The sequence below is a fragment of the Notechis scutatus genome, chromosome 1 (assembly GCF_049901735.1).
Source record: "Notechis scutatus isolate UNSWTSFEM ecotype Mainland chromosome 1, rNotScu1.2, whole genome shotgun sequence".
Lineage (NCBI taxonomy): Eukaryota > Metazoa > Chordata > Lepidosauria > Squamata > Elapidae > Notechis > Notechis scutatus.
This window is the reverse complement of record NC_142009.1, coordinates 64,797,504-64,824,184: the sequence shown is the minus strand read 5'-3', so window position 1 is coordinate 64,824,184 and position 26,681 is coordinate 64,797,504. Positions and strand designations below refer to the sequence as shown.

At 40.2% G+C, this 26,681-nt stretch overlaps 1 protein-coding gene across 1 annotated transcript in view; it reads right to left on the bottom strand.

Moving 5' to 3' along the window:
• Positions 1-26,674, bottom strand: part of XPO5 (exportin 5) — a 39,066-nt gene extending 12,392 nt beyond the window's left edge. Inside the window, exons 1-20 of the mRNA XM_026680970.2 lie at positions 26,438-26,674; positions 24,254-24,375; positions 23,520-23,592; positions 22,847-22,984; positions 22,118-22,300; positions 21,069-21,095; positions 19,299-19,484; positions 18,788-18,864; positions 18,215-18,314; positions 15,791-15,874; positions 15,223-15,348; positions 14,876-14,966; positions 14,334-14,462; positions 13,854-13,975; positions 12,113-12,268; positions 10,603-10,644; positions 9,654-9,743; positions 8,237-8,436; positions 6,763-6,862; positions 5,845-6,026 (exon numbers count right to left, since the gene is read on the bottom strand). Of these exons, the coding sequence (XP_026536755.2) occupies positions 5,845-6,026; positions 6,763-6,862; positions 8,237-8,436; positions 9,654-9,743; positions 10,603-10,644; positions 12,113-12,268; positions 13,854-13,975; positions 14,334-14,462; positions 14,876-14,966; positions 15,223-15,348; positions 15,791-15,874; positions 18,215-18,314; positions 18,788-18,864; positions 19,299-19,484; positions 21,069-21,095; positions 22,118-22,300; positions 22,847-22,984; positions 23,520-23,592; positions 24,254-24,375; positions 26,438-26,542 (2,333 nt within the window). The 5' untranslated portion in view covers positions 26,543-26,674. The remainder of the gene's footprint in view (positions 1-5,844; positions 6,027-6,762; positions 6,863-8,236; positions 8,437-9,653; positions 9,744-10,602; positions 10,645-12,112; positions 12,269-13,853; positions 13,976-14,333; positions 14,463-14,875; positions 14,967-15,222; positions 15,349-15,790; positions 15,875-18,214; positions 18,315-18,787; positions 18,865-19,298; positions 19,485-21,068; positions 21,096-22,117; positions 22,301-22,846; positions 22,985-23,519; positions 23,593-24,253; positions 24,376-26,437) is intronic.
• Between the last annotated feature and the right edge of the window lie 7 nt (positions 26,675-26,681).

Below are 26,681 nucleotides of genomic sequence, written 5' to 3'. Positions count from 1 at the left end.
TTCAAAGAAAATCCAGAAAGTCCAGTTGCGTCTTGAAAAAAGCACCTTTGGGAAAAAGATAGAATAGGATTTCCAAACTCGTGGAACTGACCAACATTAGATTGAGCCGCATTGGACAGCATATGTAAAGTGTGAGTAATACTGTCTGCATTGGCATGAAACCATATATCCTCCTCAAAGCTTACTAGTAAAGCTATCCTCACAAGAGTATTCCTCTAGGAAAAAACTGGAGGGGGTGTGTGATGAAGAGAATGCGCTCATCCTTAGATTTTTCTGGGAAAGCCATTAATTCCTTCCAGATTGGTGATAAGGAACACTTCTCTGCTATGGATATGGATGTGGTAGCTGTTCCCTGAACAGCTGTTCTTTTGTTAGGTTTGTGGTCTCATTTATTTTAATGTTATATGGTATTGCTTTTGGGCTGTAAACTGCTTTGAGTTTGATTGGATTGAACAGCATGTACTGTTGCAAAATAAATATGTAAATCATCTTAAGTTCCTAGAGGACAGGAGGGATGTAAACCTGGTAAATAAATCCGTAAGATACAGGAGTTTGTCATAGGCTAAGTTAAATGTGTCACATTAAGCTCTGTTGCTTCTGGAGTTGAAGAATGCCAAAGAGCTGAAAACATATTTTTAATGTTCTGTCAATGTGACTGACCACAACTTAATGCAGTCAATATTTCTAAACATATACTGGAATCAAAATGGTGTGTGTGTGTGTATGTGTCTGATATTTCAACTATCAAAAATTGATATTGAAAAAGGTTTGATATTTGAAATAACAGTGAAAGTTGATGCATTAGCTTCAGGGGAAAGCAAAATTCAAGAACAGTCACTGAAAGATACCTTTCAGTGACCTGCAAATCCTTTTCCCATACTAGATAGCACTCAATGGAATATCAATTAAATTTATAGCATGGCAGTGAACATTTTGGCAATGCCATCAATTTACTTCACGTGTTTTACATGTCCCCAAATTGTGCAGGAAAAGACTATGATACTCAGGACCACTTTGGATGTTTATCAAGATCACACATACAATGCCATTTTAAAAGGTGTAATTTTGCTTGGAAGGCATTTCCTTATCCTTTTCATAGTAGCCTAACCCAGCTCGCACAACCTTGCTGACCCTTTAAAACAGGGGTCCCCAACCGCCGGTCCGCGGACCGGTACCGGGCCGCGGAACAAGCCTTACCGGGCCGCTGGTTGCTGGGCGCCGCCATCTTTTGGTAAAAAAGCAATTTTTCGTCAAAAAGATGGCGGCGCCAGCGCTGGTGAGCTTTTCCGGGTAGAAAGCCATTTCTACCCGAAAAGCTCACCAGAGCGCTGGCGCCGCTTATTTGACGAAAAATCACTTCCGTGACGTCACCGGAAGTGATTTTTCGTCAAAAAAAGATGGCGGCGCCCAGCTGACGCCGGAACCGGGCCGCGGCGCCCAGCTGACACCGGAACCGGGCCGCGGCGTCGAAAAGGTTGGGGATCCCTGCTTTAAAATACCCTCTCCTGCTCCTCATCCAGTCTCCTCGGCTGCCCTCTTCCCTTTTGTTCCTGCATCTTCGTAATATCAGAATGGGTGGCTGCAGGAAGGAAAATCAGGGTAAAAGAGTTAGATTGCCTCTACAGGTTACTTAAAAGAATAATTTGCATGGTGACCACAGAACAATTCTGCATCTGCATGCATGTGATTTGATCTTCTGGCAGGCTATAAAAGTCAGGCCTAGAGGGAGATGGTTGCCATACAAGTTTCTATGAGTTCTGTGTTAACAGGTCCAAGTAGCTGTTATTTTGGCCAAGAAAGTTCTAATTAAAAGGTACAGAACTCAAATCTGAAGCAGGTGTGCTTTGGATCTGCCACGAGTACTATACAGGTCGTCCTCACTTAATGACCACTTGTTCAACGATCACTCAAAGTTATGAAAGCACTGAATGACGGGTCTTATGACGGGTCCTCAAAATTGAAGTCGTCGCAGTGTCCCATGGCCATGTGACCACTATTTGCAACCTTCATTGCTGGCTTCCATCAAGCAAAATCAGGAAGTCACAAGCTGGGATCACGTGACATCACACTTAATGATCATGCCTGATTCCTTTAATGACTGCCAATGTGATTGTAAGTCATTGTAGTCATACATCTTTTCAATTTACAACCACCTTGCTTAGTGATGGAATTCTGCTCCCAACTGTCATTATTAAGTGAGGAATACCTGTAACTCCTTAGCTCTGTAAAGGAGAGGAAGCCTTTCCTTGGCTCACCTATAGCTATGTAGGCTCACAGATACGCGTGCATCAGAAACAGAAATCAATCGTGTGTTAATTACTTCATTTAGCTGAGCATTTTCTTGAACCTGGGTACTACATACAAGCCCAAGAAAAGGTGTGGCCCCTTTATATGTACAATGAGGGTTAATATGTACAATGAGGGTTCTACTCTGGAAGCCCAAATGCTGCATTAAGCTCTACTTTTAGCAAATTAAACCATGCAATAAGACAGCAATAACAAAACTGCAAGGTGTATTAGAAATAATTACTAATGATACTTTTCCTTCAGACAACAGAAAAGGAAAAGACCCGAGAAACACCCAACAAGATGTGAATAAGCAGCCACCGCAACAGTTCAACTAAAAGCAACATTTACTGCACCGCAGATTCCCTAAATAAAACAGCCTTCATTGAATTCAGTTTTGTGACGTGTATACATTTTTCTCTTCCCAATGACACAGCTTTGGAAGTTTATATTATACTCATATTTTTTTATTTTTTTTTGCAAATGGTTAGCTGTATTCACAACTTCACTTGTCACACAGAACACAAATTTCCATGTGAGAAACCCAAAGAAGAGCCATTTACTCAACTCTTGTCATTCAAGCTGGAGTGATTTAAGCTGGGAACAAGTTGTGGACAAGCACAGTTTACTTCCACCAAAGCCACCAAGACACAAATACGAGGCATTTAAATTAAGGAGGATATATGCCTCTGTAGTTTAATTATGTCAAGAAAAAAATATTAGCTGACATGAGACTGCAATGCTTCTAAATAGGGATAAAAACAAATTCTGAAAGACTTTCCTATGAAAGAAGAGGAAGGCTCTAGCTCAAACCATTCCCTTTTGCATTAGTTCTATACTTATAGGGGGCTTTCTTTATAAAGAATACATTATAAGGACATAAAATGATACAAAATTTGTAGCATGAAATGGTCTATCCTATCATCTTTGAAGTTTCCCAACTTAACACATCTAAGACTCATGTTTTTTTTACAAACATACAGGCACCCATATTGCTTGTTTCCTGCAAATTGACAGTCATGAATACTGAATTTTGCTTTTATTTTGTACCTTATAGTTACTTGAATAGTGGATTATGCATCCTAGTTAGTGGAATGTAGGCAACAGTATGCTGATTAATCAGATAAACCCTGGATTAGTTATTCTAGTTTGCATAGAGAAGTATACATATGTTTTGAACAAAAACTGGCTTTGACTGTGCTTGTGAAAGAATGTGTCAAACATGACCACTACTTTATCTTTACAGTTAACAGGAAATGCTGTCTGTGCCATAGGTCCAACAAAGAATGGTAATCTAATGTACACTTGCTTTATCTTAATCAAATTTATTATATTAGAGCTACTATGGACAGCAACACCCAACGTTACGCCTCACATTTGTTGGCAAGATCAGGCATGATATTCCCCTCTGAAAAAAAATCGGGCTGGGCAGCCGCTTCCCTGCGGGTGAGGCTGAGGCCGCCGCCCGGGAGCGCCCGCTGCTTTCCCTCACCAGGGCCGGGCGGTGGCATGTTGCACGGAGAGACGGATGGTCCGTGGCTGCCCAGCTCCCTTTCCTGCTGCTCAGCGGCCTCCGCCGCACCGCCCAGGCTCCGCACAGGTGTCCGGCTGGGGCTGTCAGGAGTTGCTACCGCCGGCGCGGCTCCGTGCGACGTCCCGTCCCGCGTTGCCTTGGGAAGGGAAAGGCAAAACGGAGCTGCTGCGCCTGAGCCTCCGGTGCCGCTGCTGCTGTTGCAAAGCCGCCGCGCTCTTCCTTTTTGCCTTTCCCTTCCCGAGGCAACGCGGACTGGAGCCGCACCGGCGGTAGCAACTCCTGACTCAGGGGCCTCCAAGGGGAGGGGAAGGAGGAGAAGAAAGGGGGTGGGCGATTTCCAAAAATCGGAATTCCGATTTTAATCGGAAGAATATCATGTCTGCAAGATGTAGATGATTACAACTTGGATTGTACAAGATATTCATGGTAGAGGATGTCAATGAATATTTGTTAAGGAAAAAAATGATACATCCCATTTTTGTGAACCAAGGCAAAAGAACTAGGGTATATATCAAATTATTTGAACTAGTGTCATCTAGATTGTTTGGTATAAGATGAAAATAGGAATTGATAGGTTAGTGAAAATGCATGTTATGTTGTAGAAGAACCAAGGTTGAGTTTTAAGAAAAATTGTACAAGATTTTGAATGAATGTTAACCCAAATAACATTTCACCCCCAAATTGTTCTGTTACAATGAATGAATGGGAACAAGTACTGATAATATGATTAGATCATTTGGAGATCCAATAATGAATAGTAAAGGTGATTATTTCGTGAATATCAGTTTAGAAAAGTCTGCTTCAAATATGCAGTTTATACAGTACATAAGTCTATTCTTATGTACACATGACAAAGGAATGTAAAGCATGTTTTATTTTACTGTTTGTAAGATTAAAGTAATTAGTAATTATAAGCCCTAAAAGAGGAACAGATCCTTTTTTTACATTAACAGTGAAGCTAAGGGAAAAAATGAATAAACTGAAAGTAGAGAAACTAGAGCAAAAATGTAATATATTACAGAGTTTACCTATAATGGCTTATTTTAATGTATCATAGGAAAAATCTCTCTTTATCTGACATCATATTTTGTAAAGCCATTTTCTTTTAAAGTATCTTACTTACACTAGAATAAAACAATCCAATTGGAGAGATTAACAATTAAATTTCAGTCATATCTTTGTCATCATGCTAAATTCAGTAATTTGCTTCTGAGAAAGAATATACAGCTGGCTGAGAGTTTTAATCCTAAAGCTTGTGATAGGCACATATGCAAAACTGATGCTATCAGAAGCCACCATTTCACGGTCAAGTTGTCAAAAACTCTATCTTTCACTTTAAAAAGGCTGTGCCTGATGCAGCAGCTCACCTTTCACTCCAATACTGGCCAAAAAAAAAGGAAGTACATAAGCTAATGCTATTAGAAGTGCAGGAACAGTGTTCTCTTTGGATCTGGTCATTCTAGCAAACTGCATACAAGTAAATATTGTTCCTCTGAATTAGTTTGGAATGATACTCTCCACTCCAAAGTTATGGAAGATAAATTTATTTTATATGAGACTGTACTATCAGATCAGTACTGAAGTTTCATTTGATTATTCCTCTTTCCCTCAAGATAAACACACAAAAAATATTCCCAACAGAGAGGCTGCTCAAATACAGAGAGCCACAAGACATTTTCCAATAGTGCCCTACTCCCTCAAGACAAACTTACAGGCTTAATACACAAAATCCTTCAACAACGATACACGAGAAGCAAAGAGTTATCATATAAGACTGAAGAGATGACTTGACTGACAGGATTCAAAATATATGAAGACTATTAAGAAAAGCTAGTCTTGATTTTGTTATGGGAAATTGGAAGACTCCCACAAAACATATAGTCCAATTGGCAGGTTAAAGCCAAGAGTTCATTCTTCTACTCTACTCTTTACTATAAAATATTTCGACAGATGCTACCATTCACTTTAAGGGGAAGTATGGAGTACATTGACTATGAAACGAGAATTGTGTCATATTGACCCACCTTATCAGAGCAAGCAAGTTGTCAAAAAGTTTCAGGATCTGCCCTGAGCAGGGGTTACGGTAGATTGGATTGCCATTAGGCGTATATCCCACCACAAATCCTCCAGCTTTTGCCTCTTCCAAGGAAGTGGGCCAACGAGCTCGTTTTATAACTCCCAGAATTGTGTATACACAAAAGCTTATCTATACAGAAAGTAAAAGACACAGAAATTACTTACATTATCCATACTCACTTTTTCCTCTTATTCTAGAGCCTTCTCTAGTCGTCTCTCTTCTCCTATTTATCATTACATTCCAAGGTCTTCTAGGCTCTTCACAAAACATAGCTTTATATAAATGGGTCATTTAAAACCCAAATTAATTGAGAAAGCCTGAGCATATTTAGCTGATATAAAAAGATAATTTCTTGTAAGGAAAACTGAGTGCCCTTCAGGGAAGCTCATATCTCAACTCTGAAAAGATCTTGTGGAACAACAAACTGACTGAGGCAATGTTAATATTCTATATATGCCAAATAGTGGGAAAAGAAGGAAGTAGCAAATCTAAGAATTTCAGATTAATGAGCTTAGGTCTATTATGTCCCATCTTGAAAGAAGCCAACTATTACGGTATTATGCAATAGGAAATATTTTAGTATTTAGATAATCCCCTTCCAACTAGCACCTAGATAAGGCAAATAACTTTAAGTTTACTTGGGCCCACTTAAAATTACACAAACAGAAAGACAACCAAAAAGACCTACTGTGATTTCGTCTTGCCCAAAAGCATGTGTAGATCTGAGCATATCTGTGTTCAGACCACACATCATAAACTTACTGTATTTCCAAAGACTATCCACTACTCACTAAGGGTAAATTTTCAGTGATATGAGCAAATCTCCTTTTCTAATTTCCATATTTTCTGACAACCTAATACTCACTCTGGAACGATTCAAACCACAGGGATCTTCCATGTTGGGATCTACAATCCTATTATCAGCACCAACATACCGGATAAAATCTTCAGGATTCATAAGAATTCTGTGTGTGATAGCAGAAAACAGAGCCACAAACATATTTTATTTCAAACAAATCAATTCAATCTAATCAGCTATGGAAGCAAGTTGTCATGAAACACTATTATTAAGTTAGATCCATGAATACTTGTGATGTTACTTAAATCTAGTGACAGATTAGAGCAAACTAAGATAAAAAGATTTATAAGTTGAAATCCAAACAAGGACCTCATTAAACTGAACAGGATGGATTTCTGAATATGTATGCATAAGATAATGCTATTAGACATCATCATGTCTACAATCTAATCTCAATCTGGGTTATAAATGACTTTGCTACAGTATCTCACTCAGTGGACTATTCTATGTGCCTTTCTTGCAATTTTCTATGAAAATGATTTTAAAATTGAAAAAGGTGATCCTTATTTTTCTTTGCAAACAAGTCTGCATTTTTTTGCATTTGCATGTCTCTTAATTTTAATTTCTCACAGTAAATGATGAAAGATATCAATTTTTATTCACAATAAGTTAGCCATTTATCCTTTTAACCTAAATCCCACTTTAACCATGAAACCAGCTAGGTGACTTTGGGCCAGTCACTCTCTCAGACCAACTCACCTCACAAAGCTGTTGTGAGGAAAATAAATGGATATATTCGCTGCTTTGAGTTATTCATAAAAATAATAAAGGCAGGATATAGATAAATAAAAATAAATTTCGACCATAAAAAAAGCCCACACATTCCATACTATTTTTATCAACATCATCCATCGATATTAAGCACATTTTCTCTTCTCACTGTTAACTTTCAAAGATCTTTGATGCAGTTCACACCCATGGAGTTCATATATTGTAAATGGTGTGGAGTTGCCTATAATTCTCAGTTCCTGCAATAATATTCCATCACAGGTATAAAATGACTGCCATGGAACTCTGCTTTTCTAAACTCTCCTGAAAACTGGAAATAAATGGTAATCAGAATAACTGAATTGATTGGCTTCATTTCTACAGTACTGTGTGGTGAGTTTTCCAAAAATGATCCTGCCATTGAAAAGGAGCTGGAAGTTGTGAACTGAATGGGAGGAGTAACAATAGAAGCTTGTACCAAAGACATGTATCTCTTTCCTCTTTTGTACTCCACTTTATTCTGGAGGCAACCTAAATATTTAGATTAGAAAAATTTCTAAAGGTAAATAACATTTAATAAATGCCATTTTCCTGCACACTGAACTCAAAACAAGGAAAGCTTTAATAAATGTCTGCACAAAAGCATTTCTTATGCACAACCACAATGAATTAAAATCACTGCATACGTGTTTACAGCAAAGCCCAGCACAGATCTGTAGGGTTTTTTTTTTATATTGGAGACTATCAGGGGACTTGATCAAACTTTTCATACCTTTTCATCTCATCAGATAACCAAAGTGTAGCAACAGGAGCCATGAGCTCTTCCAATAAAGCTTTTTGCCGCTGATAATCCTTAAATTGGTTGCTAATTAGGACCAAGGCTTCCATGAGAGCACACTTCTCCATCTGAGTCAGGAGCAGCTCATTTGATAGCAGCTGCTTCACATGGTTATACAGCATGTCAAAGTTAGGCTATAATTAACAGATTCAAGCAACTGTTGGTTAAGTGAAAACACCATACAACATTAACTGCAAGGATATGTTTTGTACTACAAGAAGTAATATTTCAAGATAAGAGCCACCTCCAGTTCAGTTCTGACATGTTTTTAGAGAGGGCGAAGAGTTTGTTTATGCTGGTTGTGATAAAGTTTGAAAATTTACTCTTTAGATATTTTTCTTTATTCTTATTTTTCTCTTTTTCTTTCTTTTTTCTTGCACTTTTTACTCCTATTTTCTTTTAGTTTGTATTAAATGTTACTATTATAAACATTCTTAATAAAAATTATGTGCACCCCCCCCTCAAAAAAAAAAAAAAAGAATTAAAGTCTCTTATCACTTATGTTTCGTTGAAAGGCCATACAATTGAAGACCATACAATCACAGAGTTAGATGAGAACATATTAGGCCTTTGAGAACTATCTCCTGCTCAATACAGGGATCCAAACTGAGGTGTGCTTAACAGATGGCAGGCCAACCTCTGGTTGAACAAATCCAGTGAAATAGAGATTCTGGGTAACTGGTTCCAGTAAGAACAGGATCTGATCTTATTAGAAGCTCCCCCCCTAATTTTTTAAATTTAGTTTTAAGGATCTGCCTTCTACAAACATTTTGTGTCTGGAATGACAAACTGAGTTTTGATCCTTTTTGGTCTGATAACCTCTTGTATATTTAAAGAGTATTGCCACATTGTTCATAGGATAAAACATGTCTAGGAAATTCGTTATGGATTCCCAGCAACTAATTTTTAGTGTCTAGCCATCCACTGATTACCATTCACATTGCCCTTCTCTAAATTAGAATTTATTTGAATTTCTCTTAAGGTTTGGCTCTAGAACTGCAGTCTGCTGTTATAAAGCTCCATCCACATTTTCATAGATACACTGCATACACACTGTAATCTAAAATAATTCATAACTATGTACTTGCTATGAAAACAACCAAATTATTTTTGAAAACCCAAGCTGGCCTGTTTCTCACTTCCATTAAGACTTCTAACACTAACAAAAACCAATCATGATTTCTTTTTCTACTAAAACATACAAAAATCTATTATTTAAACTTGCTTTGCTACAGACTACAAACAAAGAGCTTATCTTAGTAAGCTCTAAAACATCAACTAAAAATAGCTACCCCCAAAATAGCTCAAGTTAGAAAAACTGTTTCAAGCTGAATAAAATGCAATTGAATACCAGAACAAGTTGAGGGTAATCCCGACATATCTTGATGATGGAGGAGCAAGCATGTCTTCTCACATTCTTTACTGCACGGGTTCTTGGTGCCTGGACAGACAAATACAATTTAAAAGCAGCATTGTATTCTACCTAATTTAGCAAACAAAGCTTCTTTAAGAATTTAATACATTTTACAAGCTATTAAGTAAAATAATCAAAAACAGTTTTGAAACAAAGCAATTTTCTAAAACTTCTGTAGAACTCTAGCACAACTGCCCTGGTTTGGAGAACAAAGACAGCTTGGTTTCTATCCAAACCTCTAATGATGGCAGAACTTTTAACGTGATGCCCTACATTTATCATTGATCATGACGGGGGAGCTATTGGAAATTTTTTTTACAGTGAATTCTGCTTTTGCTCTTAAGAAGGGATAGAGAATTTGCAAGGCTCTTAAAACTATTACCTGTCAATTTCCCCCCCAGCAACCATGCTAGTGTCTGAGATTTCAAAACTCCCTACCCAGCTCATTATGTTTACTTTTAGTAGAAAATTGATATTCCCAAGATACTTAATTGTATATTGAATATAAAAATACCTGTTGTATAAAACTTGCTTTGCAGTGGAAATTCTATGAATGAAATCTGTTTCTAAAATTTAGTATTATTGCAAAAATGGCTACTCAAATTTTTGTTTTTCCACTATGCTTTAATTTATTTAGTTACCAAATTTTTATACCACCCATTATATGTACATGCCTCTGAGTGGTTTACAAATAAAAAAATTCACAGTTTGAAGTGTTTCAATACTATTTTCCCTGGCCACAGTAGTCCATGTAGAGCTTGGCCACTGAAGTACCCTTCTTATTTCATAGTCTCAACAGTGTCTAAGAGATGTAATATAATCAAAATGACTTTGCTCTGCAGTTTCACCAGGAAACCTCATCCTCACATTTATGAAGTGAACTTACCTTGCTTTCTTCTACAATTTCAAAGGTGACAGAGGCAAACAGCTACGAGAACAAGAGCAAAAAGTTACCAATCATTTCATGGGAACGTATTTTCTCTTTATGTAAAATGCTGCCCCCTAAAATTATTTAATGATTAAATTGTTCCTATTTTTATTTTAGGATAAGATTTTTATTACAAAATCATGTGCGTGTTTTTCTCCCCTCTCCCTGCGAAGCAAATCCATAGAAATAATTCATAATATACTTTAGTGAATCTTTTCTAGCACTGCTTCACAATTCCAAGGCTACATTGAAAAAGCTGTCTGCCTAAGTAGGCAACTTGGGCCTCATTCACTAATGAAACCAGGAGAGAGGGGGAGGCAGTCTCTGCAGATATTAATTCTGCTGCACTCAAAGATGGTGATTCCAGCACCTTCTGTTGGAGTTCTTAAACAATTTCATACATCATTAAGCATACTAAATCCCTCTCTGTGCCTGTGGTGGAACATAGGAACACATTGGGAAAATCAGTCATGTACTATAAATCAAATGATATGAACACTGAACAATTTAAAAAACAACAGCTGGACTTGAGCCTCAGATAATCAGTCAATTACAACATTGGCTACGGGGATTATTTCCTCTTGATCTCCAGTACATTCAAAAAAACCCTTTCCCTATCCTAGAATGTTGAAAAACTTGAGTTACCTTGAACATACGAATGTGTCGTATGGAACATGGCCTACGTCTAGAATTAAAATAGCCCCTTCTTTATTACCCAAGAAATTGTATATTCTGCACACAGAAATGAAATTGAGTCTCATATTATAAGTTAATGTTACATTCCCCCCCTATCTCCATGCAATTTGAGCCCTGCTTCCTTTAAACACCTGTTTCCTTGGGCATTTGGATGAGGGCACAGATATTGGGAGGCTTGTGTTTGCTGGATTTGTTTGTTTTGTGTCCTGTGATGACTTGCATCTTTTAGTTAACACATGGAAGAGTGTTAATTGTGACTGACCTGAATCTTTTAATTAACACCTGGAAGAGTGTTAGCTTACATAAGCTAACTCTTCCTATTTCCTCTTTACAACCTGCAAGTTAAACATTTCAGCTCTAATCTCAATGACATACAGGTAGTCTCTGTTTAATGACCACAGCTATAACCATGGTCTGGGTTGTTGAGTGAAGCAATTGCTAAATAAGATGCCCAAGTGACTACTTCATTCAATGACGATGATCTCAGCACTCACTGTTACAGCTAATCTCAAACAGAATTCCTTTCTGTGCATTGGGGGTGGGGGGGGGTTAGACTTTGTGAATGCTTGGATTTCAACTTCTGAGATTAAAGCAGGCAGGGAGACTCTGTGGGACTTTCCATGGAGAAGGAGAGACTCCATACATGCTTGAATTTCTGTTATCAAGGTTGAAGCAGGCACAGAGCTGAATGTCCTTCTCTTCGTGTCTCCGCACAGCAGTGAAATAGATTCCAGAAACCCAATGTTTACTGACTGTAATAGAAAACATTTACCTTGACAATAACTTCTGGCAGGTATTCTGGTCTGTACGTAACAAATGGGAAGAGCGCCGAGACATTAGAAAGGATGCAGGACAGAATCAGGGGGTCTTTTGTTTCAAAGCCAAGGACAAGCTGCAATAGTTCTATGCCTTGAGAAACTGGGATTTTCTGGGATAGGAAGAAAATGGACAGTGATCATATATCTTTTTGCTTCACACAATATCAGTATTTGTCAAAAAAAATCTCATAGGTCTGACTAATTCTAACTGGACAATTTTAATAGAAAGTAGAGGGGGTGTTTAAGGCACCAAGAATTCTTCAAAACACACAGAAGTTCTTTGTTGGCCACGGTTATGTAACGAGGCTCTGGGACGCACAAAAAAGATGCTGGTATGCCACACATGGTCCTTGAATTGCATTGTTGTTATGCCCACCTTATAGCAGCTGAATTATTACAGGAAATAATTTTTGGAAAACTTGAAAATAATTTTAGGAATACAAACATATATGTTGGTCTTTGTAATCCCAAAGGTACTTTTTCAAGAGGCAACTGGACTTTCTTGTTTGAAGATGTTTCACTTCTCATCCAAGAAGCTCCGTCAGCTTTGACTGGATGGTGGGGAGATCCAGAAAGAAAAACTAGCAAGTCCAATTGCCTCTTGAAAAAGTACCTCTGGGGCAACCATGACCGGGGATGACTGAGAATCTCCACAGATATTCGTCTTTGTAAGCTGCATCCCATTTTTTCATCCGTAAGTAATCTTCAGTTAGTTTTGGTAGTTGGGACTGGAATTTCTGTCTCTAAACAATCGTGGATGTAAAATGCAGTATCATGTGATTGCATCACATAGCAACAGTAATCCCTGTTGCTGTGGTTAAGCAAGGTTTGTGAGTCATTAAGCAAGGAGATTTCCTTGCAAATTTCCCAACAATCCAAATCAGCGGGGAAGCCATCAGGAAGTTGCACGTTCCAGGCAGCTTGCAAGCAGGCTGGCAGGCAGATAAGGGGAGGGTAGAGAAGGGTATGTGAAGTCCTGTGTGGCATGAGAGAAAAGTTTGGGAGGCTGCTGCGGAATAGGGAGAGGAGGCAAGGATCCAGTGTGGTGCAAGGCTTTGGGTGGGTGCTGAGGAAGGTGCGCAAGGATATGTGAAGGTCTGGTGGAGTGCTCTGGTTTTCTGGTGTTAATCCCTATTTACCTGGGATTAACTCTGCGTTGGTTTATATGTCTGAGTCATCAAGAGATACATACAGGTCATCACATGACTAAGCCATCAATAGACACATAGAGATAAACCATATTTATGTACCATTCAATAAAAAGACTAAGAAGGAAATGAAAAGAACACTTCTTCTCCAGCAACCAACACCCAGATAAGCAGGAATTAACACCAGAAAAATAATCAAGCAGAAAACAATGCCCTTATTAAGGAATTACTAAGGGTTAAAAAGCCTACATGCCCAGCAACACTGGCAAGGCAAGCTTTGGTATATAAATAGAGAACAAAGCCAACATTCAATACCCCTGATGACGTCTGCAAACAAGCAACCAAGCTCAGAGAGACTAAGGACTATACAATGTCATTAACACAACAAGGTTGAAATATTTTAAAATTAAAATTTTCCCAAGGAAAAATGTTATAAATAATTGAAATATAATCTAAAGGCTTGTATTCCCCACAATGTTTCTTAAGAAGCAACATAGTCACATTATGTCAAGGATAACCAAAACAAGACAAAAATGTGGGCACATACCTCTTTATCCAGGGTTCGGAACATCGGGCTAACGATGCTTTCTAAGAAAAAGGTCATAGCATCCCAATGCACCCCAATGCACGAAGGATAAAAAATGGAGGAGGGTCTTTCATTTGTTTTAGCTATCAAAAGAAGACAAAGTTAAGAAAATTTCAGAACATTCACAATATCAGACTATTCTTTCAATAAGAATGTATTGCCATAAAAATGTCACAATGGATGCAGTTACAATAAACTTATGTTTTGTTGGAAAGCTGCTTTCACTATCAAAAAAGCAGTAATTATGATGTTATGATTAATTGGAGATATGTATGGATTTTAATTAAACTCTGAGTGATCATCATGTTTCAGGTATCCTCATCTAAATAGAAAGTCTAACTTAGAAAAATTAAGAGAAACTGCCAGGGCAAAGCAAACAAAACCATGTTGTGCACCACTGTTAAATACCTAGCATTTCCCCCTCCTGTTAAAGAAACTTACAGTTCACAGTTCTAGTATCAAGAGGAAGGGACAATTGGAATTTCAGCCATTCCCCAGCCATCTGGAAGCCAGTGTGAGGATCTAGCCGACATGCCATCCTTATCACGTCTCCCTGTTGTGCACGGAAAGCTGGCAAGGAAAAACAACAATAAAAGTCTGATTTGCAACTACCATGACTGTGAATTACCCACGTTTGCAACATGGATACAAAATCTGAAGTTTGAACTGTTCATCCTGCAAAAGGAAACTGTTTGAATGGCTTTATAGATTGCTCCCAGTTTCTAGTGAATTCCATGCTGCTGGTGAAGCCTGTAGGTAATATAAAATTAGATAGACTGGAGGAACACCCATTCTTTCTTCAAACATTTTTTTCAGATATACTTGAAAATATCTATTTTCTGAAGAAAATTTAAATAGAAAGCATAACAGGACTTAGCAATAGCTATCTACTCTGAAATTATTCATACTGAGATTCTGTTAACGCTGTTCAAATCAAAATATATTGAAAGTTTTAGTTGGGTTTTGCTGGAACAACAACTTACAATTGAAGAAGCAATTGAAGTCTTCGTCACTGTCAAAATCAAAACGAGAATATTCACAACTAGGACAGTCTGTCTTGGAAGGAAACCCCAACTAGAAAAAGAAAAGGATGAGATGAGAGGTGAAAACACTATGCACATATATTGTGAAATAAAGACTCTGGAGAATGATCTTAAAACAGATTAATGGACATGGAACATATTTTACTGACTAGAAAGTATTCTGCTGCCATGCAGTCGTATTAGAAGTAGCTTGCTAGGAAAGAGGTTCAGAAAATAGCTGACTCAATTTAAAAACTTACTCTTTTTTTCAAACATCGTATTTACATCTTATTACACTCTTAACATACCTTCACTAGATTAGTCATGCATGCCTGCAGATAATTTGGGGTAATAGCCAACAACACAGGATCACGTGATAGGACTTCGTGCCGAAAAAGAGCACCCCACGTGATCTGGGTAGAAGAACGTAAGAACTAGGAAAATAAAAAGTTAAAGAATCTATTAGATAGGGATTACTATCATGAAACTAGAACAGCTATGTAATCTACATAATTTTTCTCACATCTGCCAAAACAAATTCCAAAAATATTGTTTAAAATACATAGTCACTTTCAATATTACAAGGTAGATACTAGTAGTGCAAGGCACTAGAGAAGCACGTACTGCAACATTTTCTAGAGATTCAGAAAAAAAGGGCAAAAGCCCAATATATTATAAATTGAATAAACAGACTAATGCCACTGTATTTGAATATGGTGGCTTTGACTTAAGAAGCCTTTCTTCATCTCAGAAAGGAATAATGAATCCATTTTAAAATATTTGTAATCCATAAGGTCATCACAAATACATACCATATATGACTAATTTTTACATTGAATTACTGGAAAATATTTCACTTCAGCCCTATCTACTTACCTGACTGGGATGGGTTGTGAAAGCTAGGAATGACTCAAGGTATTTGCCCAAGTTGACAGGTATTTCTACATCAGAATCAGGGCCCTGTTAAGAGAAGAGAAGCAATGTGAATATAGACCCTAACATGATTTAGATTAGACGACAAGGGGTTCACCTGTTACCAGCAGAAGAGCTTCCTGCCGGCATGAAGCTTTCTGTGGACAGGAGACTCCTGTCTGGAGTGTTCAACCATACAATTAAGAGCAGCATTTCCCTTTCTTCTCACTCCCTTTATATTTAAAGCAGAGAGAACAAATCTTTAGTATAGGGGAAGATGCAAGACCTGCTTTCTCCAAACCTGATACCTTCAGATGCATTAAAATTGGAATTCCCAGAGGTGCTACCGTGTTTCTCCAACAATACGGCCTCCCCCAATAGGAAGTCCCAGCATGTTTTATAGGCATAAAATCAAATTAAGCCCCTCCCCCGAAATTAAGGCCTATATTAAACATGCAAAATGGGGGGGAATGGCGGGGGGGAGCTTGCCGTTACGAAGTACTTTTGTTGCATACCTGGATATGGTGCTGCCTGCATTGACTTCGGCGTTGGTGGGGCACTTCGTATCGGGAGACCTTCCGCCATCATTGCTTTCCCTTCTCCCCATGCTGGCGCGGCGCTTCGAGCAATGCCACGGTGTTTGGCGCAGCCACGCACGGCCAGCCAGGGCTCCTCCCTGGAACCAGAGCCCAGCGGAGACACTCGGCTTCAGGCGCTCCTGTTGCCGCCTTCCCTTTGCCTTCGAAGGCAAAGCCAATTCTTTTAAAAATGATGCCCTACTACCGGTACGACAAAGCCTCTCCTGCCCGAGAGGGCAGCCCAACCCTACGTGGGGAGGCGAATCTCCTGGGGCCGCAGTGCAGGATCGGCCCACCCCGGGAGAAGTGCCCAGCCGCCATCCCTGCTTGGTGCCGGGCAGAGCGCAAAGAGCTTCACCTGGGGTGCCCAGCAGCGAGTGCCTCCCTGACGGGCCCTCTGCTCATCCTGCCAGGGCCGTGCCAGAGCTGTGCGGGCTGGGCAGAGCCGGGAAAGCGAGCCACGGGTCTGCGCCCGCCTGCCAAGCGAACAAGCCGGGCCGACCCGAGCTTGGCTTCCTTCCCAAGTCCCTCCAGCCCGAATCCAAGGGGGCCACCGGGAGAGGCTGCCCGAGGCAGTGATAGCGCCCACCTGTCCGCGGATAGGGAGGCAAGGTGACGCCAGCGCTGCTTCCATGGCCGGCGGGTCCGGCGGAGAGAGCCCAAAGCTGCCCGTCCTTTCCACCCCTCACCCAACCCGTCCCCATCCCCACGCATCTCCAAATGCGCCGGCAGCTCCAAATGCTGCAGCGGCACGAGCATTGGGCAGAGGCACTCACTCGGCGGGGCTCAGCTCGGAGGACGCAGCGCAGGCTGTCACCTTGCCTCCCTGTCCACGGATGGGTGGGCTCTATCACTGCCTCGGGCGGCCTCTCCTGATGGCCCCTTCGGGTTTGGGCTGGAGGGACTTGGGAAGGAAGCCAAGCTCGGGTCGGCCCGTCTCTTTCGCTTGGCAGGCCGGCGCGCATCCGCGGCTCTCTTTCCCGGCTCTGCCCAGCCCACACGGCTCTGGTGTGGCCCTGGCGGGATGAGCGCAGGGCCCGGTGGGGAGGCACTCGCTGCCTTGGCGAGAGCTCCGCCGCCAGGCAGGAGGCCCTGTCTGTCAGCTGCGCTGGGCGCCCCAGGCGAAGCTCTTCGCGCTCTGTCCGGTGCCAGGCAGGGATGGCGGCTGGGCGCTTCTCCCAGGGTGGGACGATCCTGCACTGTGGCCCCGGGAGATTCGCCTCCCCACATGGAGTTGGGCTGCCCTCTCGGGCAGAGGAGGCTTTGTCATACCGGTAGTAGGGCGTCTTTTTAAAAGAATTGGCTTTGCCTTCGAAGGCGAAGGGAAGGCGGCGACAGGAGCACCTGAAGCCGAGTGTCTCCACCGGGCTCCGGTTGCAGGGAGGAGCCCTGGCTGGCCACGCATGGCCGTGCAAAACGCCGCGGCAGCACAGGGAGAAGGGAAAGCAACGGTGGCGGAAGGTCTCTCGATACGAAGTGCCCCACCAACACTGAGGTCAACATCCAAGCTGTCACCGCCCACCCGCCCGAGGATTCAAGGGAGGGGAATTAAGTCACCCCCGAAAAGACGGCCTAGCTGTTTTTGGGGGTGGGGTCAAAAAAAAATAAGGCCCGGCCTTATTTTGTGAGAAACACGGTAGGATTGTCACATACTTAGGAGGCTGAGAACATACAATAACTTTTTGGCAGTTACCAAGTGGCTGCCAATTGTCCACACCATTCCCAAACTGGGCAAAAAGGCAATTATCTTTTGAAAACCAGACTGATTGGTAAGAAGCAGCAAAAGGAGATAATTTTTGTTATATCTCACCACTAATGCACACAGTTGGCTGCCCAAAGAACATAATACTTGGCAAAGTCTCTTCAAGAAAACATACTGCTTTTCTACCAAACCATCACCATCTGCAGTCCTGAAAAGTAAAGAAAAAAGCAGGAGTTATGTAAGTTCTACCACATAATTAAGAACCATTTACACATGAGATAACACTGTTTATAAAGAAATATGTAAAATTTCAAGTTGACACCTCATGATTTCATTGAAACATTCATACAATTTTCTTGACAAGAGTGATTTGCCATTATATTGTTCTGGGATATGTTTCTGACTTCCCAATCTAGTCTTCTCCTCATATTCCCTTCCAATAATAATCAGGCCCAACCTTGCTTAGTTTCCATGCCTAGCCGCATCCTGTACTAATTAATTGGGCCTGTTGACAAAATGGATTTTACTGGTGTATAATTTTATATGTTCCATCCACAATTGTTGGAAGACTTAAAAACCCAGGTTAGGGACAGATCATCATTGAGAAAATCACTATGATTCAACAATTACTTGATAGTACATAATCACTATGCATTTACAGCAGCAGAGAATAGTACTTACTGGGCAGCAGAGAGAATATAGTGCATGGCAACATCCCCAAACAAAACCATTAAGGGCTTGCGGTCGTCCAGTTTTCCCTAAAATACATAACAGTTTCATCACGTTATTATGAAACAATATTATCCACTGGAAGTATATTAGCTGGCATTATTACATTGAACATTTTCTTCTCACAATGACTGTTCAAAGCAGAACGTGTAATTCAATATTCCCCCTTTTCTTCATTTAAAATGCTAGTAACAGTTCAATCAATAAATAACAGTAATTTAAACCGAAGTAGTAAGACTCATCCAGCACTCAAAAGGTTGGAAACAAGACATTGGTAATTTTGGAGAAATTCTCTTCAATTACTAGCTTCTACCCTAGCTGCCAGAGGGATAGTCCAAAATACCAAATAGAAGGAAATTCATAATAGATAAGAAAGGACTGTTACAGCCTTCCACTTGACAATCTTGTAGTGTAGTGTATGCCTGAAACATGCCTGTGAAAAAGACAGAAAAGAAAAACTCACCTTTCTGCTGACCACAATCAAGAGGCATTCTGCTGCTTCTATTTGAAGCTCTGGCTCATTCAAAAGTAAGCAGAGCATTTCCAGTAGCTTGCAGTTATCTGCTGTGATATGATTCATAGCCACCCAGTCTATATAACCAGCCAGAGTATTGAGTGCTGCAATTCCTACTCGACAATTTGCTTGTGCCTGGAGGGAAAAAAAATAGTAACTGAGAGTCTACAGCAGTGGTCCCCAACCTTTTTTGTGCCAGGGACCAGTTTCAAGCACAAACACTTTTTCAAGGACCGGGGGTGGGGGATGGGGGAGGAAGAATCCGAGTTTGGTGGTTTGCTTGCAGACGTTTCATTACCTGACTAGGTAACATCTGATGTTGTTACCTAGTCGGGTAATAAAACGTCTGCCAGCAACCACCAAGTTCAGGAGCGCCTGCCCTGCCTCCCTCAGCCCCATCCCTCAGGTGTCTCCCTCCTCCTCAGGTGTCTGCCTCGTTCCTCTCTCAGTCGCTCTCTCGCTGCTCCACCAGCCGAAGAAGAAACTGCTTCAAAGAAGCGGGGTGTGTGGTGGCTTTTCCTGTCGCCGCAGCTCCTCCGGGCGCCCATTTACGCCCACCCGCCCGCCCGTGCGCGTTCAATCCACAGTGCTCCGTTCTGCCTGCCTGCCTGCCTTCTTCGCTTCGGAGTAGCTTCGCTGATAAAAAGAGGCGAATAGTTATTATTCTCAGCCGAAGCTGCTCCGAAACGAGGCAGGCAGGCAGGCAGGCAGGCAGAACGGAGCACTGATTTGAAGCGCCCGCGGGCGGGCGGGGTGGGGGTAAAAACGGGCGCTTCGGAGGAGCTGCGACGACAGGAAAAGCCACCCCCCCCCCCGGCTTCTTTGAAGCAGTTTCTTCTTTGGCTGGTGGAGCAGCGAGAGAGCGACTGAGAGAGGAACGAGGCAGACACCAGAGGGAGGGAGGGAGACACCTGAGGGATGGGGCTGAGGGAGGCAGGGCCGAGGCGCTCCCTGAACTTGGTGGTTTGCTGGCAGACGTTTTATTACCCTTCTTTCATTTGTGTCCTTGATCCCCGATCCCAGCAGGATTCACCGAAGGCGAAGAAAGCTGCCATTTTTTAAAAAAAAATTTTCTTTGCGGCCCGGTACAGAGTGCTCCACGGACCGGTACCGGTCCGCGGCCCGGTGGTTGAGGACCCCTGGTCTACAGAATCACCCATCTATGATCATGTCATTTAAGTTAACAGTCTTGATCCTATTGCTAAAACACAGTGAAAATATTAAATGCATTTCCCTCATGTCAACATTTAACATGTTTTTGTTCCTGTGAAAGAAGTACTCAGCCAATCTGAAAATATTACTTCCTTCAGATGCTGGAAATCAGGCTGGCCAACCCACAGACCCTGACCTTTCTTTCCGCTGCTTCTGGAACTTGCCTCTGATTGATGAGAAATGTAATTATGGTTTTCTGCCTTTCTGAAGGAATACAGGAAACATTATTCTAAATCCTAAAATAGGCAAATTACTATTAAAACAAGAAAACAGGCAAATCGCCATTAAAACTATCTTCCCGTATTCTATCATTTATGAACTTTGATGGACGTTGTCCCTTATATTTTATCATGTATAATACAAATTTATCAAGAGGGGATTTAATGAACGAAATAATGAAAAGAGAACATTAGCATTAATGGTAACAATGTTTGGAAAAGAATGACCATATCCTAAGCATTAAGAGCATGAGAAATGTTTGTATTTCTTAATTCTGGTTTCACTTACTTTTGATTCTTGAGCTGCATCAATTTTCTGAAAAAGAAAAAAAGTGAATTATTTAATGAAACATAGCTTGGTTTCTCAATATTACAGTACCTCCTAATTTTCTTTTTATGGGAGACAATCAGGATATTTACAAAGTTATATTTCCAATGTTAGTAATCAAATGCATATTTAAATGAGATGGACAAGATTAATTATCTTCAGTCCTGAGGTTTAAACAGCAATTCTGTCAGAATCTGCAGTTCTATAAAAGAATGTTAAGTGTTACTTTGTTTGTTTTACATTAATAATGCAGTAATGCGTGAGGGAAGCAAATCTGTGATTGGCAACATAGTGCTATGAAAGCATTCCATAAAGCCAACAACCTGTAGGTGTGCATAAATGATCAAATTACATTGTTCTTTTTCAAAATGATAAATTGCTGTGAGCAATCCATGAATGATAACAAAGAAAAATATTCAACCAGATGAATCTCAAATCGTTCTTATACATACAGACTACTATTTCAGAATAACCACTGAATTCGATTAGGACATATTCTGGATATTGGAGCCTTATCCCCTTGCTTTTGGAATATATATCATTCAGAAGACTTCTCTATAAGAGAACCTATACAATTCACAATACATAATCTGAAGTTTTTATTACTCTTACAAGTAACTCAGGTTCAAATAGTTAATGTAGTCCCATTAACAATCAATCTCCTCTCATTCTAAATATGCCAAGAATTAAGGATAGTTAGTCCCTTTTATACATAAGGTCCAAATTTCAACATTTACTGATTAATTGCAGGACTTATTTTAAAAGGTAAAATAAAAACAATAAGCTACACATGAAAATGGGGTCTCTGTGGATTTTTAAACTAATTCTTGAGTCTTTATAAATCAATTTCACTCTTCAAAGGCTAGGGGATGCTTTCTGCCACAAGGATCAAATTCTTTTGATTCTACTTCACATCATGATTTAACCATTAGCAATGATGTTGTCATATTTTTGCCATTCCTGAAATTTGAGACTATCTAGCTCTTATTAATCAGTGGTAAGACTCTTACCGCACATCTGTATTTATTAACATTTTGCTGTAGTGTATTTAGCAGGAAACTAAAAATTTTCTCCATATTTTGGGAAAGAGTTTGCTGGATATCCCGTCGTCGTTGAGCTGGCAATGTCTGGAAAGTAACCACGTCCTCTGCCAGACGCAGAAGTATGAACATTACTAACTCTGTCTGGGTTTCCTAGAGTGAAAAGCAAAACAAACTAAGGGAACAATTCCCATTGTCATGGGAATAACATTTAATTTTCAGAAGGTTACTATGGATTATGCTAAAGGACTGTGCACATAATCAGATGCAATAAACTCAAATAAAATTATCTCCTAGAGCAGGATTGAAGCCTCCATGGCATTCCCAACATTCCTAACCTACACTACTGACCATCATTATTAAAGGATAACAAAAATTAATATTAGAAATGGGATATAAATTTTACAAGGTCGATATTCTCACATGAGATGGAACAGAATAGAATTCTTTATTGGCCAAGTGTGATTGGACACACAAAGAATTTGTCTTTGGGGCACCCACTGTACATAAAAAGAAAATACATTCATCAAGAATCATAAGATCTATATTTTTCATTATAGTTTTGCTTTTACAAATGTATTGTTTGACATAACCTTGCCGAAAACAATAAAATTGTACTCATGCCCTGTAAGTGTGGCAATCTGTCCTACAAAAACAAATCCAAAATGGGTAGAGCAATATCATTGTAAGATGCCCTACCCCTTCTTCAGACAGCGTGTCCAGTTCCTTCAGCATATCAGGCCAGTGCTGTGGCCATTCACGTTTGATCATCTCTACCACAATGCGAGAGAGAACATCCTTAATGTGACTTTCTTCTTCTAAAATATTCTGGGTACCCTGTTTATCAAAAACTGAAATATTACAAGATGGAAGATAGTACTACTATATTATTTAATACTCACAGACCTATCTTTAGAAATATAGTATAAATTTTTAAAGAACGCTTTAAATTAACCCATTTAAGAAACAGTCCTAGATTATTAAGAGTTTAGAATACTTTATAAAGTAGGACAAGTATAAAAACAATATTTTGATCATTTCTATATTAAATGGGACACTTTATATCCAGACAAATAGAAAAGCCAAATCTCAGTGTATTGTCTTTACCACCGATCTGAACAATATTGTACAGACAAGTTTTATTCCTTACTTTTGAGTATTGCAATGCAAACATTTTGCAATTCTTTTTATAGCTGACTAATGCAGCTTTTCATCACAATAAATATAAATACAATAGCACTTTTGTCCAGAAAATAAATTATAAGTCTATAACTAAAAGATGATTTAAACAATAACACCTTATTTTTGTGAAAAATACTGTACCATTAAAATAAGATTTAGCAGCTTAAGTTCAAGAAGAAGCGAGACTTACATTGGATATTAGTGCCATGACATTGTTCTTCAAAAAGACTTTCTCAAGTCGACCCATGGTATTCCATTGGAATCTAACCCCCCAAAACACAGACATCAAATCTATGTTATGCTGGTTAATAAATAAACTTTCATAACATGGTAAGATAAGAGGGATATTCTGTTCTCAAGTTGTCCTATCCCACTCAACTTTCCTGTACCAAAGCAAAAGCAAATTCTTTAAAAGAATTAAAGGCAGTTCTCATTTAACAACAACAATTGAGTCTTGCTAAGCAATGCAGTCATAAAGTGCTACATCATGTGACCACATTGCTTATTAATGGCAATCCTAGCAGTCTCTATTGCTTTTGTTAAGCAAGGATCTCATGGTAACTGTGACTTCCTGGTGCCTTCCCACAAGCAAAGTCAATGGGAAAGCCAGATTAAAATCACCAATGGGGCGGGGGAAGGGGGGGAACAGTCTGGAGGGTGGGTGAATAGTACAGAGAGAGGCGGGGATTGTGTCCTACGGCAAGTGTGTGCAAGCTATTTCATTAACACCAAAATACTGAGTATCAATTCCTGCTATGAATTGTCACCAAATCATTTTTGTTATATACATATACTATTACTATTATAATGATATGATTGCATCTATTGCTATATTATAATAAGACTGATGCAAGTCTAACTTCAAGCTAAAAACATCTGGGAAATTGCAATATTACATCAATTGGTGAAACTAAAAGTTCATACTTCACCACATGCTCCAAGATCTGAAGACCAAAATGCCTGACAATAGCAGTCTGGGATTTTTCTGCTAATTTCAATCCACAAGGAACACAAACTGGACTTTTTTCTTTAAATTCTTCACAAAACTGAAAAGGAGTAAGAATTTATTTTAAGCGCATAAGTGTATAATTTGTTCACCAAGGTAATTATAAAAAAGGCAACCAAATTCTGAGATTAAGTATTATTTTAAATCATTCCCACTACATTGTTTTGAAAATATGGGAAACCAGCCTACTTATATAATTTAGGGTATGGCACTGTACAGCATATTAACTAAAAGTGATGTATATCACACTTATGAACACAACTTTCAGGATACTACCAGCAAGACTAGTTTGCTTTTTATTTTCTAATTTGTGAATCCAAATGGATTACTTTTCCCCTCTTAATTATTGGACTATTTTCCTGATGATTTCTAGGTTACATAGACACTATTCACCACTAACTGCACTATTACATTAGCTCATTGCTAGCTTTTTCTAGTTTTCTATTTTTTTTTAATGTCAATTTACAATGTTTACAATATTTTAACTAAAATTAATTTGTCCCAAACTTATTTCTATACATAGTTATGGTTGATTTCTTCTATCAAACTTAAGTTTCTACATCATATATTTTGAAGGTTCTATTTATTGTCTTCTACATCTAAAATGTCTACATCTAAAAATGTAGCTCAACACATGCTTTGATATCACCCATATTATTCCCTTCCCCTTGCCTTCCTGAGTTTTAAATCTACCTGATTAATGAAAACTTCTTGCAAGCATAAACATGTGCACTTATTTCATCAATGTTCAGTGAGACAATTAAAAACATTGCTTCCATATGGAATGTCGATTTTCCCCCTTATGGCTGACATAGTACTATTTCTGTTAGTCCTTTCTTTAAAACCTTCATATTTGCTACATGTTGTCCTGATGCTTTCACAGCCAGATCAACTCAGAGCAATATAACCAGGAGTCGAGGAAAAACGGTGCACAGCAGTGTTTATATTCCAGGAATACCACTGCAGGAAGACAGCTATCTGGTCTGCTGAACCTGCAGTCAACCTTACATAAGTAGGCTATTTCCCATGTTTTCTAAACAATATACAGGTAGTCCTCGACTTACAAAAGTTCATTTAGTGACATTTCAAAGTAACAGCAGCACTGAAAAAAGTGACTTATGACCCTTTTTTCACACTTACGACTTCTCAGCATCCCCATGATCATGTGATCAAAATTTAGATCCTTGGCAACTGGTTCTTACTTATGACCGTTGCTGTGTGTCATTTTGTGACCTTCTGACAAGCAAACAGGGAAACCAGATTCACTAACTTTTCAACTTATCAACTTCAGTGATTCACTTAACAACTGTAGCAAGAAAAGTTGTAAAGTGGGGCAAAACTCATTTAAGAACAGAAATGTTGGGCTCAATTGTGATCATTAAGTCGAGGACCACCTGTGATAGGAATGATTTAAAATAATACAGGTAGTCCTCGACTTACAACAGTCCATTTAGTGACCGTTCAAAGTTACAGCGGCACTGAAAAAAGTGGTTTTATGACCGTTTTTCAGACTTACAACCCTTGCAGCATCTCCATGATCCCGTGATCAAAATTCAGGGGCTGGGCAACAGACTCGTATTTATGACGGTTGCAATGTCCAGCTGTCACGTTATCCCCTTTTGAGACCTCCTGACCAGCAAAGTCAATGCGGAAGCCGGATTCGCTTAACATCCGGGTTACTCATTTAACCACGGCAGTGATTCACTTAACAACTGGGGCCAGAAAAATCGCAAAAGGGAGCAAAACTCCCTTAGCAAAGGTTTCACTTAACAAAATAAATTTGGGATTCCGCTGTGGTCGTAAGTTGACGACCACGCCTGTACTTTAATCTCAGAATAAGCAGCCCCATGATCGTGAGGGCGGGATGTGTCGCCCAAGAGCCGTCGAGGCCCCCAAGGCATCAATAAAGCCGAAGGGGCGAGCGAGTTCTCACGTTCTCCATCATAACTGCTCCAAACGATGGCCAGAGGCGAGTTCACGGTAACGGCAGCGGGAAAAGGCCGGCGGCGGCCATGCCTTTCCGTCCCACTTTACTACGGGCCGCGTGTTTGCGTGCATGCTCGAAGGGGCGTTCCCGCCCGTAACCGCTGCCGCCACGATACCTTGAGGGCCTCCAGACGGTAGCGCTGCGTGGAGGCCGGGTCCATCATCGCCGTCACCGCCTTCACCAGCTGTTCACAGTGCGTGTTCACGGGGTCCCACGACATCGTGCCTGCAAGCAAGAACTTCCGGGGGGAAGCGGGAGGGGGAGAGAGGTGGCGTTGCCCACGGCAACCAAGCACGGGGGGGGGGAACCAAGAAGCAACGGCGTGCCGGGTCCACGGAGAGGAAAAAAGCCGCAGTGCG